This window comes from Dysidea avara, chromosome 9 (assembly GCF_963678975.1).
Source record: "Dysidea avara chromosome 9, odDysAvar1.4, whole genome shotgun sequence".
NCBI lineage: Eukaryota > Metazoa > Porifera > Demospongiae > Dictyoceratida > Dysideidae > Dysidea > Dysidea avara.
In genome coordinates, this window is record NC_089280.1 from 1,324,230 (window position 1) to 1,344,438 (window position 20,209).

General features: G+C 37.5%; 1 protein-coding gene and 1 long non-coding RNA gene across 6 annotated transcripts; one reads left to right on the forward strand and one right to left on the reverse strand.

Moving 5' to 3' along the window:
• Positions 1-614: 614 nt before the first annotated feature.
• LOC136267298 (uncharacterized) lies at positions 615-4,013 on the forward strand. The gene is made up of 2 exons (XR_010706616.1): positions 615-678; positions 3,336-4,013. It is a non-coding gene; the product is annotated as an uncharacterized lncRNA (long non-coding RNA).
• LOC136267296 (ankyrin repeat and SAM domain-containing protein 3-like) lies at positions 2,515-18,793 on the reverse strand. 5 transcript variants are annotated; one of them, XM_066062388.1, is made up of 17 exons: positions 18,403-18,793; positions 18,221-18,342; positions 18,089-18,167; positions 10,598-10,755; positions 10,485-10,548; positions 8,918-9,041; positions 8,665-8,823; positions 8,522-8,559; positions 8,416-8,473; positions 6,729-6,862; positions 5,587-5,651; positions 5,372-5,536; positions 4,398-4,592; positions 4,293-4,348; positions 2,951-3,067; positions 2,755-2,907; positions 2,515-2,705 (listed from the first exon to the last, which is right to left on the reverse strand). In XM_066062388.1, exons 1-8 carry the CDS (start codon positions 18,739-18,741, stop codon positions 8,540-8,542), a joined length of 1,065 nt encoding a protein of 354 aa, XP_065918460.1. In that variant the 5' UTR covers positions 18,742-18,793; the 3' UTR covers positions 2,515-2,705; positions 2,755-2,907; positions 2,951-3,067; positions 4,293-4,348; positions 4,398-4,592; positions 5,372-5,536; positions 5,587-5,651; positions 6,729-6,862; positions 8,416-8,473; positions 8,522-8,539. The 5 variants fall into 5 exon arrangements, with proteins under 5 accessions (XP_065918460.1, XP_065918461.1, XP_065918462.1 ...); XM_066062389.1 differs by adding an exon at positions 3,121-3,176 and having other exon boundaries at positions 5,587-6,862; XM_066062390.1 differs by lacking the exon at positions 6,729-6,862.
• Positions 18,794-20,209: the final 1,416 nt, after the last annotated feature.

The following is a 20,209-nucleotide window of genomic DNA, read 5'->3' on the forward strand; positions in this document are numbered from 1 at the left end:
CTAATGGTAATATTTAACAGTGAACAATTTTTGAGAGTGATTATTAACTAAACTGAAGCTGCAGTTACCATTTTCTGTGGAGACTGCATTTTAAGTCTGGAGTCATTCCACAACCATTATATCTGGTACCTCTAGATTTACTATCATAGATACATGATTTGACAATTTTGCTTAATTGCAGCAGCAGCAATAGCAGCAGCAAACAGCTGTAACAACAGCAAGCAACTTGACAGGGCCAACTTGTCTTTAGAAATTAAAATAAGCATTTTTTGGTGGGGAGAACAAGACTCTTTGCTGAAGAGTCCTTCACTGAACAGAACTAGGAGAAGTTTATTACTACATAGACTGTTGGTTGAGTCACCATCCAGTTCTCAGCTATATGTGACAGGGTCATGCAAGTGCTGCAGTTCATTTCTGATCTATTCAGTACTATATACTATGTCTGCCCCCTTTTTGAATCACTAAACTTTTATCCAGGTGCAGCTCTCTGAGTGAAGCCAGTTCACTTCTAGAGAGATTAGGTGTTGTATGATATGTATACACAGTGGTAGCGATTTATTCTAGTTTTAATTTCACTTCCAGTGTGGCAGTAGATTTAAAAGCTTGTTTATTTAATTTTTCTTGATACAGGATGGCTATATTCTAAGACCTGTACTCAAGAGGATAACTTCAGGACAAGTTAGTAAATTAGAAGAATTATAGCATCAGAGTGTCTCAATGCTCTGTAGTATTGGTTTATGCAATGTTTAAAAAGATATAGCCATCTTCTTTGATGCATACTTGATGTATCTTAACAGCAAAAAGTATTAAAGTTCAAATTCCCTAAGTCTAACACTGCTTGTACTTGGGGAATGCATGTGGGACTTGACATTGGCAAACACGCGTGCACTACTATAAAACATTGTATGTAGCTGTAACTAGCTGGATAGCAATTCTAAAGTATACGGCCCCAGTCTATAATTTACGGCCTATTATGTGCTTTTCAAAACTCAAGCCTATTAGGATCAGATCTAGAGTTATACTTCCATAAAGCTTGAGTACTGACTGTTTTATTAGAGTACATCAGTGATTCCTGTATTACAGTGACTGCTCTATTAGAGTAATAACCAGCCAAGAAACAGTTCATTTAGTTATAGTTACAATACATGTTTTCTAAAGTAATGAATTACTGTATGGCCTAAATATTTCAAGGGACAATAATTTCAAGATTGAGTAATGTAAAATATACTTTTTATAGATTTGCAAATAATCCCAAATGTGAGATAAATTTTCACTGTTAGCTAACCTCAAAAACCTCGAGTAAATAAAAAAATCCTCCCTCAAAATAATTCTATAACTATTCTGGTGCTTACTTTCTTTCTGGCACGCCTAGTGTACATTTTAGTTGATTACTGATAACTGTATTATGCTGGCAAATGCTTGCTTTACCTATTATGCTGGCTGAAAATCGGCCAGGGCCTATACTAAGTGTTGCATTGAATAATTTTAAATATTCGTTTTCACTGCACAATAAAACTTATTTTCTATTCTGACTAACTGTTGACAATAAATTCCATGTCATATGAAGCGACTACCCCAGACCTCGTCATCCTTAGTGAGACAGTGTAGTCACCAGTGTAGCTATGCTAGTTCAGTGGCTAAGAAAAATAATCGTTCACTTTGATAAAAAAAAAAGCACCAAACTTGGTACAATATTTTTGCTTGATTCATACTATTTTCATATTAGATATGGTGCTACTAAAATTATCAATCATGTCACGTTCAAATAACACACACACACACACACACACACACACACACACACACACACACAACACACAAATAAAACTGTACCAATGGAGCCATTAAAGTGCTGAATAGCAAAATATTTGTACCAAGACTGTGCATCTGCATAAACACAATATCAAGGGAGGTGTCCATCCAGGTCATTACCTTGCAGTGTTGAGGGTCAAGGTACACAAAGCCATACATGTGCAATGGATGGTTCAAATGGCATTTGTCCCTTTTTGATACTGCAGAAGTTTAACAATTTGACTGATTTGTAAAGTATCTCATTATTAATATAAGACAAGGAGAAAACATCCGGGTGGTCAGGTTGTCTTCTCCTTGTCATATACATGAAAATTACAGGAAGAAAACATCCTGATCACCTAGCTGACTCCTGTAAGCGTTTGAGTGGTAATCGGATGGCTACAGGTTCAAGGTTCAAGGTGTCCTACAGACCTTCAGCACTTGTGCTGTAAAGCCTTAATAAAATAAACAGTACTCTAATTAAACTATGTCAAATAGTTTCCTGACTGCTCTATTAGAGTAGTTGACTCAGTGACATGAATTTTACCAGCTGGAATGCATATATTAAAATAATGCCAGAATTGTCTATCAAGTAGTTTGATATGAACAAGTAAAGTTATCAGTTATACAAATATCCCATAATAATTATGTAGAACAAATCTGGGAACAAACACATAGCAAAGAATTTTGTTGTTTCATCCGACAGTGAACACATCATCTCTCTACTTTTAGTAGTGGCTGAAGTGAGTGTAAACATGTAATATAGTTGAATATATTACATCACAAAATGTTATCACAACAAAATGGTGGTTAGTTACTGTTCTGTGGTATCCACGGGTTGCTACTCACACTTAATCATATGATCAGCCCCACCCACCCTGCACATGATCCACAACTAGGTTACCATGGTAATTCTACCAAAGAAGACATACAATGACATCACACATAGACACTCCAACTCACAGGATGTGTTACTTCAAATAATAGTCTACAAGCAATCTGATGGTGACCACCCTCCATCTTGTTAAGTACCTCCATTACACTTTTATGACCTAGCCCTACCTGTTGAAGTCTTGTACATAATGATGATGTCGGCTCAGTGATGGAATGGACAACCTAGTTAGAGGATTTCAATGATTACATTTCATGAACTCCTTACTTTTTTGCTGTTCTGTGTATTGTACAGACTTTTATAACGTAGAGTTGGTTGTAACAGGATCACTGTAAAAAATGACCCGAGTTCTATATCCCTGGAGCTCACTGCTGAAGGGTCACCCTTCAATATATAGAGAGAATTACAGAGTAAAGCATTGAGAATTTCATCCATACATTTCCATTGGGGAACCCTCTAAGTACAAGGCATCATGTGACATTTTCCCAAGTTGCTATAGGAACCAAACAAAACAAGTTCTGATCTTCACAACTTACTAACAAGATGAACTTGTTGCAAATATACACTTGTAGTTAGTAAACAAATGTTGACCAATCAAATGAAATTTTAAACCACATCTGATTTCTGCTTAATACTGCTGTTGTGTTGGTAGGAATCCCCCAGAATGTACAAAATGTACAGTACGGATACGTCATGCAATTATCGTGACGTAACGTCCTACCCCCCCGGCTCTACTGTACAGCTACGTATCTGCTGCCGTTGCTGTCAGTATTGTGGGTCAGCTCATGTGGATGTGGTTGTATTAAAATTGTTCTCTGTATTTAACAGACCATCTTATTTATGTGACCTTTTTCTCTTTCTTTGCACAGACTGGATTACAAGTTACTGATTGGAGATGGTGCTCTGAAAAGTTAATCCTTTCTATAACTACTGATCCTGTCATCAGCTTTGTATTAATTTGTATTACTTTGTAGCAGCAGCTCATCGAGTCTGGAGTCCTTATGGACTCTATGAGCTCCTGTTTGTACTATCAAGGGGTAATCCCTACTATTGTACCTATTAATTAAAATGGTGCTATGATGACATCATCAGGCTATTGAAAGTCACCAGATGGAAACATCTGGAAACATCTGGGGAGGCTAAAATCTGAGCACCATCAGAACTTAAGAGACATTTAAATCACTTTTGTAATGTTGTTGTTGGATACCATTTGTACACTAAATATTTACTGCTTAAATTATATTACTAATCAATTTGCAACTCCTGTACATAGGGCAGGTAACAATGCTACTACTAAAGCAGTCATAGCCACACATGTGTTGACATAACATAACAAACAAACTAGTACAATTGAAAATTGTTAAGTTAAAATGAAGCAGGGTCCAGCAATTAAAAGCAGCAAAACAAGAAACATGAGTGATGGGGAAATCCCTACATTGGCATTTAACAGATGGTGGTAACATGCCAATGTAGGGATTTCCCACATAGCTACGTATGTCATGATAGCTACCATCATTTATATTTCTTGTGTTATTGTTGATATCTACTTCATTTTTGGATTAATAATTTTTAAATTGTACTAGTTATTAGAATCTGTCTATAGCCCCACCTTCATATCAGTTGCTATGGTGTTGAGTTCAAGTGAACATCTCAGTGAACACCTTCCTGTAGGGATCACATGAGCTCAGTGATAATCACATGATCTAGGAAATACCTTGCTGCTGTCAGATGGATCACATGAGCTCAGTGATAATCACATGATCTAGGAAATACCTTGCTGCTGTCAGATGGATCACCTGATTAGAGATAGTTTGTTGCATGGCAGTAGCACACTCATTAGCCTCTTGTCTAGCTGGAGAAGAAACTGCTCCGTGGTGCTCCTGATCTGACGTTCTTTATCAAGTATCTTCTGTAACGGCAGGACACTGGACTGACACACTGACAGACTAACACATCGACACATAGACATATACGCACATACAGACAGGCACAACAGGATGGATCAGCACATAGTACACACTATAGTCTATTCATGTTGAGAGGTAGTAGGGTTGGGAGGTATTTAGGTATTATTAGTTAAAAAGGTATTTTTCAGATACCATTGTGGCTTTCTAAAAATACCGAATTTAATGTATTATAATTAAAGTTTTGGTGGTTTAGTGGTGGCTAAACATGAAGTCAAGCCCCATACAACCATGTTTATGCTGTGGACAAGACAAACACAATAATTTACCTTTTGAGATATTCAAACCTTACTTTGTGGTACAATTGTCATTTCATTTGTTCCTTTAAAAAATAACTTTCACTACTAGCACAATGTGGGTATAAGTGTAAATCATAGCTTACCCAGGTTTTTAAAAAGTGTACAATATAAAAGGTATTTAGTGATACCGAGGTATTTTTCCTAATACTGTACCGTTCTTCAAAAAAAGCAATACCGCCCATCCCTAGTCTATTCATGTTGAGTTGATACGTGAGAAAAGAAGTTTAAAAGACAAAGTGTATTTTTGCTACAAGTTGATCTTGTTGGTAAGGTGTGAAGATTACACTTGTTTTAACAAACACATGACACATGCTACAGAAACAAAACAAATATTTTTGAACTCTCCGTGAGTAGGAGTGTATAGAAGGTGTCATAATTTTCATCATCTTCCCAAGTTGTTATACTATAACACAAAACGGACTTACTGGTTGATCTCCCTGTTTTTTTTTTTTCTTCTTTTTTTCCCTTCTGTCATTGACCACCCCAGTACTTGTCACAACTGGTTTATCTTGTTTATCAAGTATTGAGGAGGGAGAATTATCAGTGACTTATTGTATGATTGTACTAGACGTTTCCTTGGACCAACTGGCCTAATAAGGTATTAATATAACATTCTATCTATTAATAGTAACACAGTTACTTCACTCCAACACTCTACAACTCCTTATCTAAAGTAAGTAACGTTGACAGGTCAACTTCTTGTTCCTAAAGGATGGAAGGAATGTAACAGTTGATATATGGTAGATGATGTTTCGTGAGCACCTCTCTTTAATAGCTGAGCTCCTAGTGACTACTAACTGAATCACTCAGTCACATCATAACCACTTAGTAACCATACAACTAAATACAATAAGGAACTCTACTGTGTTGTTGAAGTCATTACAGAAAAGTTACAGAATTCCAACTAATTTTTTTTACTAGATACCTCACAATCCATACACAGCTGGTTGGTTTGTGATTTATCACATTATTGGTGTTTCACATACGTACATATTAGGGCTGAGTGATATTATCATTTTAGTGATATATCGTGATATTTGAAAGTATCAATATTGCAATATTGTTGTTATTAACTACTGTGATATCACTGATGTGCCATATCCATTAGTATTCCTTTGAAGGCACTGCCACCTTTCATAGAGATCTGCTACACATTTTATTTCATCTTGCAGTATATCCAAGACACCATGTGACCATTTTTTGACATAATTATTGGCCCATTTCATACCAAAGGAGGATGGACATGCGCATGTGAGCGCATACATTTGTATTAAAAGTATAACCAAGCCTTCAGCGAAGTTTAAATAAGCACCATTCGAAAGTGTGCTTGACCTTTAGTATATTTAGCTGGTCTGTCCCACTCTTCCCGGCATGTAAATCGCTCTTGAATTTATAGAGGATCACGTGTGCAGTAAGTTTGTCAGTGGAATCAATGCGTTGCACTCTAGAGACACCTTATAAGTTGTATTCGAGCCCAAAATTATCGAAGAAGGTATCATGATATATAATAAGCCTCCTATGCTCGCTCCCATGGAATTAAAGAAAGGAAAGCGGATGCCGCTAGCATGTCCTCATGGAGAATCAAGCAGGAAATAAGACACCTTCGTACTTATTTTCTTCCGTTTGTCACAAGAAGCACAACATAAATTAGTGCGGCTGTTGCTAAACAGTTTTAATCACTCCATTTTAGTCTTGGTATTTGAAATATTCGATTAACGGTAATAGTTTTCAGTAGCGCTTATATCATGTCCACCCTCCTCTGATCTCATACTTAGAATGTACCTCAGCGGATGAGTCAGATAACGGTTGTGTGTGACACATAGTGGAAATATTCGGCTTCTTTTGTCCCAGATATTACTGCGGTCTGCCCTTGGCAACTCCAACCATGTCATAATCCATCACTCTCATTTAAACAACTGGTATCACATGAGGAGGACACAAAATGTGTACAGATACATAATTAACATCCTAGACTTAATTAAGCATTTGTTGGTCAGTATGAATTCTGAGGGCTGGCTATATATGTATATGTGACCGGATTTGCGAAAAGGTACCTTTTCAACACATTTAACATACCAGTAAACAAAATGATGTAACACTTGACTCGTCATACTGATTAACTTGCTCATAGTATCACAATGTCAGGTATGCACAATGTAGCCAGATACTGTAGCTACATTCATTAAAAATTTCAAGCAAATATTTGCGACGATTAAAAAGTTATGAAGCTTTAAAGTTCAAAAAATGGGTCAAATTTTGTGTGTGAAAAAGGTACCTTTTCACAAATCCGGTCACATATAGTTATATTAGAGTGCACATGACTGTTGTCTTGGTTACCCAATAAAGCTTAAACATTTGATTATTATTACATTTATATGCCAACACACACTGTATTACACATCTATGGCTTCATATACTATAACCCTCGACATGACAAGCTAATGACCTGGATGGTCACCTCCTTGATCAGCTTTTGGATATGATCATACCTTGCTTGTCTATTCAGATGCAAAGTTCCAGCCAGTATATTAATGTACATGTATACCATTGAACACTTTTATGGTTTCCCCAATACATTGTGTATTGGTTTTACTTGTCAGTGTGATATGATTGGTAATTTTAATGGCACCGTATCTAATATCATACAATATGATAGTACTGTATAGTAGGGACCTCAAGGAGTAGGTGTGGCCCATCACCCAAAAACAACCTCAATTTCCCCTGACAACGATGAGGCATTATTGATTAGGTAAAACTAAGCCTAAACAAGCTTTAAGATCAACTAGAAACGCTTTCAACAAATTGTTACGGAATTTAAAAATATATTATTTAACGGAATTTTCTACTGACTGACTAAGTAACTGATGGCTTCTCTTTGTAACAGAAATTGTCCGTATTTTTCATAGTGGCTATTTTGTTAGCAGAGGTGCTTTTTGAACAATTCTTGATTCATACTGCTGTGTAATAGGTTGAACATAGCTGACAATGAAGCATAGTGGATACTTTACTTTTCATCCGGACGATAATCGACATAACTGGGACATGCGGCACCATTTCTTTTGGCATACGAGGATTGCAGAGATGCTTTTCGAACAGTTCTTGATACAAAATGCTGTGTAACAGGTTGAATATAGCTAGTGTAATGGAGACGATAATTGATATAGCTGGTGCACGTGACGCCATTTCAGATGCGGTATGCATGGGTTCACCAGTCATAATAATTGTTTACAAAAAAAGTCAACAAACAAGTTGGCATTTTCAACTAGAGTAGGGACCATAGCACATTGATAAAAAGTACTGAAACAAGCTGGAGTAGTGCACAATATTAAATCACAGTAAAACAATAAGAAGTGTTATATCCCTACTGTGCTTAAGATACCATAATGGAAATCAGTAGCCACACCTCTTTCTCTTCACCTGAAGAGAAAGAGGTGTGGCTATTACTGTTACTAATTATAGTAGTACTTACCTAGTTTCTCCATATTTGGCTCATAGAAGAGAGGGTTGTCTTGTTCAGGAACTGAGAACTAATAGATCACATGATCAAACAGACTACACTGCCTAATAATACTCACAGCAGATCTTACTAATGGTCACTGGGTCACACTTTGTCCTGGGGGGGGGGGGGGGGGGGGTAAGGGTGACATACTTATTACACGTACAGGTCAAATATTAAAGTGTTTCATAAGTAAACAACAGAGTGTTGTATCTTACTGACCTCCGAAGCTGTGATGGTTCTTCTTGCTCTCCATATACCTGTAGTAATCCATTGAGAATGATCCACTAGCTCCAGCGTTGGTCATCTTAGCTACTGCATCCGGACCACTCATCAAATCATCACTTGCTTCACTGCTACTGTCACTATCATTGAAACTAGCTGAGGATACAATGGGATATAACACAGTGTGGGGACCAGTACATGTGAAAATGTGAATTACAGAAATGTTAAAAACACACACACAGACACTCACATCTTCCGAAGTTCTGCCAGAACCTAGCATTATCCAACATGCTAGCAATCACCATGTGCCTGTTCCTCATTGCCATGTCTTGTGCTATCATCCCATGTGATGTCTTGTGATGGATCTCTACTCCCTGTCATGGTAACAAGAACAAGTAACAAACATTGGCTATCCTGATGTGTGTAATTTTTATTGTGGTAGTTGCAAACAAGTATACACGTATGTATTGCCAAGGGATCAGTGTTACATTTAGGATATGTTTAATAGCAGATGTCATGCAGTTAACAGTAGCTTTATTTGATGCACCAGCGTGACCCACATATGTGACTGGAACACCTGACACAATCACACAAACCTAGTATAAAGTATTGTACACAATGGGTGAGAGATACTTGTGTATTATTAAAAAGTCATAATTTATTGAATGCTTTGAAGAAAGAGGCTAATGATAAAAGCTCCCATCTCACTACATAGTAATGTGTGGAACTTCATCACAGCTGAACACTGCTCCACTAGCTTGTGAGATACTCTTGTATCATCCTATAAGTGTTGATGTAATGTGGTTATGTGTGGAGCAAATATTATTGTAAAAGAGATTTGAGATGTGCCTCTATATTTCTGTACTTGTGCTAGGGCTGAGCAATTGTATCGATAGTGCGATATATCACGATAGTAAAGCACTATCGTTATTGCAATAGTAGGGATATCACTATCGTGATAGTTATAAGCTCAGATCTGCATTAAAATGGTATTAACAACTCTTCTATACTGTTTTACAGTTGGTATTACCAGCGTTCTTACAAAGTAGTGAGCTGTGCTATACCAAGTCCATATTCATCGGCCGCCCACACAGTTAATTAACAAATGTCCTGTGGATGCAAAATAACTTTCTATATGACTACAAATCATAACTATACAACTAAGACTTTGTTAAGAGCAAAGTGTTTCACAAACTATCAGGATAGTATTCACTATCGCGATATTTAATGAGTAACTATCGTGATAGTAAAATTTTTACTATAGCTCAGCACTAAGTCTTGTGCTACAGGTAATGAGCAGATATCAAATATCATTTCTTGTAATTATCACTTATACATCTAAATGATATTCTAAATGATATTCAGTGTTTGTAGAAGAAATGAAACGTCGTGTATAAACTACCACTCTGGCTTACAATGGAGACTATATCATTGCCACACAATACAACTCTGACGTCATGGTAACTGTTGTTATAAAGGTTATAATAGTTGTTAATAATGATAATTGAATAAACTATTTTAAAAATTCCATATCAACTTGTTGAAAGCGTTTTGGGTTGGTCTGAAAGCTTGTTTGGGCTTACTGTAGTTTTACCTAACCAATACTGCCTTATGGTTGTCTGGGAAAATTGAGGCTGGTTTTTTGGTGATGTTATTTCGTGGGCCACAACTACTCCTTTGTGGTCCCTACTATACAGTTACTATCGTACTGTATAATAGTTGTTGATAATGATAAACAGAAGTTAGATATTGATACGTACATCAATTTTAAAACTGTTGTTGTGCAAGAATTATTAGAACCTCTCTATAGCACCCACCTTCATATTGGTTGCTATGGTGTTGAGTATAGTTAATGAGGTGGACATCTTAGTGAACACCTTCCTGTAGGGATCACATGAGCTCAGTGATGATCACATGATCTAGGACATACCTTGCTGCTGTCAGATGGATCACCTGATCAGAGATAGCTTGTTGCACGGCAGTAGCATACTCATTAGCATCTTGCCTTAATAACTGTAGCTGGAGGGCAAACCGCTCCGTGGTGCTCCTGATATGACATTCTTTATCAAGCATCTTCTGTAACTGTACCTGTAACCAACAGGACACTGGACTGACACATTGACAGACTAACACACATCAACTCATAGACTTATACACACATACAGACAGACACAACATGATGGATCAACGCACATGGTACACACTATAGTCTATTCATGTTGAGTTGATACCTGAGAAAACAGGTTTAAGACTTGCTACAAGTTCATCTTGTTGGTAACAATTCTGAAGGTAACCTGTTTTGTTTGTTTCCTATAACAACTTGGGAAGATGCCACATGACACCTTGTACTTAAGAGCGTTCCCCCACAAGAAATGTTTGAAATTCTCAAGTACCATATCTTACGGGAAATTTTAGAGTAGTCATATTGTACACCATAGAGTGTGGCATTGTAACACTGACAGAAGTACTGTTTGATCTCCGTGATCATTTTGTTTATTGTTGTCATTGACAACTCCTGGACTTGTCACAACTGGTTTATCCTGTTTATCCAGTGGCGAGGAGGTAGCCTTACCAGTGATTTGTTGTATTGCTTATACTAAACATCTCCTTGGACCAAATGGCCGAATAAGGTATTAATATAACATTTCATCTATTAATAGTAACACAATTACTTCACTCCAACACCCTTCAAATTCTTATCTAAAAAAAGTAACATTGGCAGGTCAACTTCTTGTTCCTAAAGGATGGAAGGACTATAATAGTTGATATATGGTAGGTATACCGTGAACACCTCTCTTAACCTCTGTACGCACCCATGTGAGCAAAAATGTCAAAAATGGCCAGGATGTCAGAATTGAAAGCTATAAGTTGGTATTAAACTTCCACACACATAAACTTTGGTGGTTTCATCTTGGCTGTCTGAAATATGGGTATGGCGACTCTTCATATACTTTATGAACGGTCTTCCCTTTCGGTTTTATAGATGTTTAACAACTTTAAACAATGTTGAAGGCCTCTTAGGCTAGCGTATCCTTTAAGTTAAAAGTGAAAATAAAGGGCAGCCTCGAGGCTTTTCCTATACAATTTGTGTGAGAAAACACGATAGACACACTATAGAAGATACTTGTGAGTGTAGTTTGTGGTTTAAAGTGGTTTGTTAAGTTACACTCCCTTAGTAGTGCATAGCAACGTAATTACCAAATCACAAAATAGTCCATGAATTACAAAATATGTTAAATTACAGTATTTACATATCTAGCTGAATCAATAATAGCAATAGAATGAATATAAACTAAATTATATACATGGCAGATTAATTGCCTATTTGGGATAGTATTAACTGCATGGACGCCTGGTTTTTAGAAGTAGCATAACATCAACTTGTTTTATTGTAAACAACACCTTTTTGCGCACACCTTTTTAAAACTGAACTTTTAGCTCATAGTATCTTGGCATGCAAAGTACGTATTGATGCAGAATTTTAGCAAAATTAAACACCCATCATCTGGCAACTTGAGTGTTGTTGTAGCAAATCAATACCTGCTTTTGTTTGTTCTTTATACGGTGACGAAGGCACTGGTGTAGGGAAGGATAATCAAAAAGTTGAGCTACATTAATGTCAAAACTACAGACAAACAACTGTGGTGATTTGTACACTTAAAAAAGTAGTGACTCAAGGGAATTACTAAATAGTAGCAAAACAAGAGAGGTGATCTATACCTGCACATAACGTATAACAACAAATATTGGTGAAACTAATATTTGGCGATTTGCTATAAATTGCAGTCGGCAAAATTTTAATTTGGCAAAATGCTCTCATAGAAATATTGGCGCGCATGCGTGTAGCTACAGTAGCTAGCTACCTGGTAAGATAGTTGAGGCTGTAACGTGATGCCTGGCCCAGTAGCCCTTTGTCGAGTAGAAAATATATTAGTTCGGGCTTGGTTTGCTATTTTCTTCACCAGCAAAATACGTATTTGGATGGAGATAATTTGGCAAATTCATGGTCATTTACCAAATTTTAACGGCATCAAAGTTTCCTTCCATACGGTACAGTATAAAGCATTGAACACAATGGGTGAAATACTAGCATATTAAAAAATATAAATTTTTGAATGCTTTGAAGAAAAGGGCTAATGATAAAAACCAGATACCATCTTATTTGCCTACTCAAGATGAGCTAGAAAATCTGTTTTGTTGCAGTAGACACAAGGATATGAAAGTTATGGGTGTTGGTCACATTAAACGATAATACACAATCCATCTTTTTCATTAATTTCGCCTCAGTATTCAGTGAAGAAAGGTAATTGATTTCCCAACTCATGGTGAACATGATGATGTAAATTTCAACTCCATGTGTAATTCTGCTCATTAGTTACAATCATTTTAGTAAGTGCCTGTAATCTATTTTCACTTGCTGTACAAATCAATCTTTCTGTTGCTGCTGCTTTGTAGGACTGTAACTCCCAAAGTTATTACCATATTAGGCCGAAACTTTGCCAGAGCATCCATTTGGAGATTATAAATATTTAATAAACAGGAATTTGAAAAATGCGCGATTGTGTCGGGTATATGCTTTACACATACTCTAAAAGCAGTCCATTTCCTGGCGGCAGGCGGCATCTCGTCTGCAAATGACTGGCTGAACTTCGAGAACACATGAGCCTGACAGATGAAGAGTAGCATAAGTCCAATCATTTGTGCCCAAACTTTTTTTCTGAGAAAGGCGTGTTATTACTAGAAGTTTCAGGAGATTATTGTAAAAGTTAGGTTTTTGATATGTTAATTAGTGAAAATGTTTCGAGAAGAACCGATGGAGGAAAGTGAAACTCGTGGAAGAGATTTGTCGACTACTGGCCCAGGTTGTCCATCAGTCGAAAGTCATCACCTGCGGCCATCCTCTGCTTCGTCTAGTACGTCTACCGAAGACATCATACATCGACCACGTACCAGAGATATCGTCTCCGAAAGTCAACTTCATGGAACAACATCGGCAGCGGTAACAGAAACTGACGGTGGTAGTTCGACTAATGGTAGTGAAACTCCTATTCGGCCAAGGAAAAGAACAAGAATCCAGAAAGTTGGAAAAAGAATGTTGCTAAAGCGAAGAGGGCAAAAGGAGAAGAATACGTATCGCCTACTACAGGAAAAATCATTCCAGCACGAAAAGCAGGACCATCATGCAAATATTGAAGAAAATTCTACGAAACGTTTACAGAGAGTGAAAGGGCTAACATTTTGCAGCAGTTCAATGGCTTAGCAAATCAAGAGATTCAGGACGCATATTTGTTTGGATTAATCTCATCCACTGAAGTAAAGCGAAGAAGGGCACGGATGAAGACCAAGACTCCAAGAAAAGCTATACACATCTATCAGGTAAGTACTTAGTGTAATAATGTAGCCTGGTTAAGGGTGTGCTTTCTTTGACCCTTAAATGTGCACAAGACTTTTGGGGAATGCGTGTTTACATATTTCACTCATTCATGGCAACATTAGGTGGGGTAGCTCAACTCCTTTAGCCTAAAACTGCACATTGATCAAAATTCTATTTACTGGGCTACTTGGGAAAGGTTAAATAAACACTGTAACAGTGGAGACTTACTTGTTATGAAGTAAAGAACAACGGCGATCAGTGTTTAAGCTTCTCGCCACATGTTTAACTTTGATTGTGGGTTTAATTACAAGAGAGCTTTGTATGGCCTAATGCAAAATTTAGTGCTGAAGTGAACAAACCTTATTGGAGGTCGATTAAAACAACCACCATCAAGTTATGGATCATTTTATATAAAGGTGTGTAAAGGTTTTTGCGGGTTTATTTAATGAAGAGTTGATTACACGGAGAGTTTTGGCATCACGCTTTAGCACAAAGGGGAAAGCCCTAGGTATCATTGTAACACTTATTACACTATGAGTAGAATGAAGTAGATTGCTTAGACGGGAGATATGCTTCGAAAGTTATAGCACTTTGTTTACACCCATGTGTGCTTATGGGTGTTTAAGGGTTAAATTCTGGCTAATAGTGTGCTGCACGTAATTATGTAATATCAAGAGTGCATTGAATCCCATGGACAAGGGAACATTTAACACTGTTAACAACAAAATTCAAACATGGATACCGTATGATGAGTAACATTTGAGTTGCATTTTCCCTTGTCTAAATAAGACTCAATACTCTCCTTATTAATACAATATCTATGTACAATGAGGGTATGAAACCTTTTCGTATCCCTGGAAAAGAAAAGGTGGTGTGCCGTGCAGCATTTGCTGGAACACATGGCATTACTATTTCTCGTGTTTGACGACTATCTGAAGCTACACTGGAATCACCATGTCCACCACGAGTCCGTAGAGGAAAGCACAAACAACATGCTTGCATACCTGATCATATCAAGGAACAAGTTGATCAGCATATTCGATCATTCCCTGCTATGAAATCACACTATTCTAGAAGCCACCATAATCAGCGCCGGAAATACCTTTCCCCATTTTTGAATGTGGCAGAAATGCATAGCCTTTATATTCAAAGGTATAAAATTGATGCTGAAGACCCAGTAGTGTCTTATAATTTCTATATATCTCAAATATTTCAACGAAAACTTCAATTTAAGCTTTGGGTATCCTAAATCTGACACACGTGGTACATGTGATTCTTTACAAATTCAGCTAGACTCAGCTGATGAATCACAAAAAGCTCTTTTACAAACCCAAAAAGAAGACCACTTACGGAGAGCTGAGAATTCTACAGTAGTTTGCGAACCAACACTGAGTTGTCAAAGCGAAATGAGCAGATCAGAACTATTACATTTGATTTTCAACAAAACTTGCCTCTTCCTCATATACCAGTTGGAGAAGTGTTCTATAAGTGTCAAATTTGGCTTTATGTGTTTGGTATTCATGATCATGATTGTGGAGAAAATTATGCAGTTATGAACTGTTGGCCTGAGTTTGTATCCCAAAAGGGCAGTGATGAAGTAATCTCTTGCTTAGAAGTTTACTTGTCTAAGTTGCCCGAAAGAGTTACCACATTGTATCTGTATAGTGATGGATGCCCAGGCCAAAATAAAAATATCTACTTGGTTTGTTACCTATTCACCTTGGTTAAGTTAGGAGAGTTTCAACATATTCAGCATCATTTCCCTGTTCGTGGGCATTCTTTTCTCCCAAATGACAGAGACTTTGGTCGCACAGAAATGCAAAAACGTAAGGCAGAGAGAGTATATACCTCTGATCAGTGGTACGAAGTGATGAAGGGTGCTAGGAGAAGAAATCCATTTCATGTTCATGAGATGCCGCAAGCTGAAATAAAAGCCTTTGGAGATCATACATCTAGTTATTTCAAGAAGTCCATTAAAAGTGGGAAGAAGTCCTTAAATATACAAAATGCTCGGATTTTGGATTATTCAAGTTCCCATCCTAATGAAATTTGGGTTAAGTATGGTGCAGAAGATGAAGACTGGAACAAGTTTGAGATAATGAAGAAATCGACTAGGGAGCTGAGTTTGCCTTCCAGCACAGAACACTCAGTCAGGGTTAGTTCCACTAAAACCTGCAAAGGTAGCACATGTGAAGCAGTTGGTTAAAAATTATGTACCTTCTGAATTTCAGTCATTTTATGATAGTATTACTGGATGTGATGATGTAACGTTAGAAACTGAAGAGAGTGAATGTGATTGACTGTTGGACAGTGACACCAGTTTGTAGACTTGTTGTGGTTTTCATGTAGCTAAGTGTAAGAATGTATTTCAATATAATATTTCAAAAGATCAGTTTAATGCTGAGTAATCAATTGTCAATGTTTAAACAAAGTAGTTAAATATTACTTTCCAAAATACACTTTTTGCATGATGTATTGTGGACTTGTGCGATTCTTCATGTGACTGCCTCACATGTATTCCAATATGTTGGTGCAATAACATAACGTAGCCTGGAGATGGAAGCTTGACTAATGTCAGTACTGTACAGTAAGGAAGGATAAAAGTAAGACAATACCACACTTATTGTATGGCTGTCAATATACTAAAGGTTTCTTAAATGAATTCAAAGCATTTTTGTGAAAGTAGCATACAGATGTAGCCACTTTTCAGCTACACTAGACTGAACACATCAGTTAGGCAGGCAATAGAAAATTCTCTTAAATAAATCTTTCAAAAATTCTGTAGGAAAATGTAACAATTAATTAATTAAATACTAATTACTATTTTTGTCCAACAGACACACTACTGGGTGACCAGGTGTGATATCATAGTAACTAGTATGGTCATCACCATGGTTACCATTATGGTGGTTACCACAAAGAACATTTAACTGATTAAACTGATGTCACCACATCACCATGGTAACATTATGTCACCACATCACCATGGTAACATGATGACTACCACACCTGGACAACACTATTAACAGATCCTCCACACAAACTCTTAACACAAACACCTCATAATAAGGACTAGTCCGTCTGTTTTTACCTCTGAAAGAGAGTAAACTAATTTGGTCATAGAGAGCAAGGGCATAGCCAGGAGGGATTCAGATGGTTCGGACGAACCCCCCTTTCAGAAGCAGAAATTTAAAAAAAATAAGCAGAAATTTAAAAAAAAAATTGAAAATCATACCAAATCTTACAGCCCTGAGCTCTCCAGTAGCTACGTAATTGCACAATGGCATGGCTCTGTACTACTTTTGAGTGTCACATTGCATTATTTTAAATGCAGAATCATCATTGTATCGAGTGTTACATCATGTGATCAACTGCGCACGTGATTCCTGGTGAAAATGGTGAAGGACTGTTGGTTCAATTGGTTGAGAAATATTACAAGGTAACAGCTGTGATAAACTTGAGTGGTCGTGTTATGTGTCAGGTTAGCACAAACTGTGAATAGTTGATGTATTTTTACATAATGAATAGTTTGTATATTTGTCACATGTTGTGGGCACGTGATACATCAAATATAGTGGAGTACAAGCCAAGTCTGAAGCCAACAGGAGCTCTACTGAGAATAATGTGTATACCTGGAAGAAAGTATTGTCAACTATATATAAGGGATTCAAATGTGGAGGGCTCTTGTCTGCGAAGAAGTTCAGTGAAACTGGCTGTCAGAATAAAATAATGTCAGTCAGTATTACAATAGGTTTATAGTTTCTATGAGCTGCATAAACAGCAGTGTGTAGGTTTAGCTAGTTAGATGCACAAACAACACCTTTTAATGTTATTGCCCAAGGGCATATTTTGTGTATGCATCATTTTCATTCAAATGTGGTTCAGGGGAAGTACCCAGGCTTTCCCCTAAAGACATTTTTGCACTTCAAAACTGAACCCCCTTCCAGAAAATCCTGCTTACGCCACTGGAGAGTTACATTACACATTCCATCCCATACACAGAGGTCACAGTTACACACACACGGGGGGTAACAGTTACAGACTCACATAAGCTATCAACAATTCCACGATAATCTCATGTCCATCCATTGCGGCCTGTATGAGAGGGATCACCTGATCATTGTCACTAGAGGGGTGGTGGTAGGAAATTGTCACATCACATTAATATGGCTTCCTCACCCTATTTCACAGTTTGCTCCATGGTCCAGTAACAAGTTAACACTTGATTGTTGTCCTTGTCTTATAGCCTGTAACAATGCTGTACAACCATCCACATCACGTGTGTCAATTTTGGCGCCATGCTACACAGTAAATGTAGTCACGTGTAGCTACAGCACAATACACACACGTGGTGGACTCGCTTGTAACAAGTAACACACGGACTCTATACCGGACCCCGCTGATACCATTAACAGGCTGAGCTTCTTTGTTGAAACACAATTAGTGTTCGCTTCGCCATCCAGTAGTAACGTTACGATAGTATCCCGTCCTACATAGGCGGCGTACATTAGCGGGGTCCAACCGCCTTTGTCCCTCTTGTTAAGGTCCTCTTTATTCATTACCGCCTTGTTCACGATCTGGTAGCCTCCAATGGCGCACGCGGTGTGCAGGTCCAGCGGTATTATAGCAATGGATGGATTATTGTAGAGTTTCTGAGCTATCGCCTGTGACTGGTCCAACATATCATGATCCGTGGCCATCTCCAGCTAAGCGTTTGAATTATCTATAAAAATATATCTTGACACGCCTATATAAGGTTGTTGAGTTTCGATTGTGGCATAGTTATTATGTACGATTGTGGGTAGCAGTGTGACGTTTACACGGTTACCGGGGATCGCAGCTGAGGACTAGACTTGCAGAATATAACTGACCAAGACGTTTTACTATGATTACCGGTATGTTATTAACATTGAGAGCTTTTGTCAGATTTTCCTTTCTATCCTCAACATATTAAACTCTGTATATTCCCTAGTGACATAGCACACATGATTAGCTCAAGTATCAACGTCACCTTAGACCACACGGTCATGATGGGACATCTACCAGCCCAAGGATCTTTTGATGATCAAGACCAGCTGTGTTGTCAGTGATCAGGTTGATCACATGCATTTGGACCACATAGTCGAGACATAACATCTACCACCACAAGGAACATTTGTACCCACTCATACAGAGGACCAATTGCCGACTACAACACAGAACACAAAACTGAAAGGTACAGTATTGTGGTAAAACTTACTTCTGTATGTTGTTGTCATGGAGATATCAGTACATGTTATTGGAATTAGTGGGGTCAAGTTAACACAACACTGAGTTTTATTATTAGTTATTAGGAATTTCTATTAAGCAACCTTCTGTGTGTTTTGTCTTGATCAAACTAGTTGATTGAAAAATGTGTTGACAGTCACCATTCCCCTATGCAGTGGAGGATCTAGAAATTTTCAGAGGGAGTTTCAGATCAGGAAGTTTTCAATAACTGTAATCCCAGACTGTCCAGCTGGGATGAATGTTAACTTGATAGCTCAGTGGCCAATAGCTACAGCTAGCAATGAATCAGTAAAGATCACTCCACAACATTGTTTCACAGTTAATCTTACCAATCTAAACCTTCAGAAGGTTTTGAAGCAAAACAACACTTGTACTCATTAAAACAATAATTATGTTTAGAGGTACTAACATGCTTAAAAGCCGTAATGGAATTTTCAGTGATTACAAAGGTGAAAGTATGAACTTTGGCCAGTAGAAAATGTCCCAATATAATACACTAGTATAACTCCTGGTGATTTTATCACTCACATGAACCATAAATATATTGGGGGCACGCACATTATTTTCAGAGGGGGTTTCAGCTAAAACCTTTGCAACCACCTGTATTCGCCACTGTCATACATGTATTGTACACTATATACAAAATAATTTATAAAAAAAGGCACTGATATAATCTCTATATATAGCACATTATACAAAACATTACCATATATAGTACAAGATGTGACAAATGACTCATACATAAAAGAGGCTGCCGTGTCATTAATTCCAGAATAGAAGTAGTGAAACAAGAGACGATGGTAGCTATGAGGGAAAATCCCTAGCTACTTGGCATTGTAGCAATGTGGGAGAATCCCTAGTTTAGCATTACTCCTACAATGCCAAATAGGGACTTTCCCA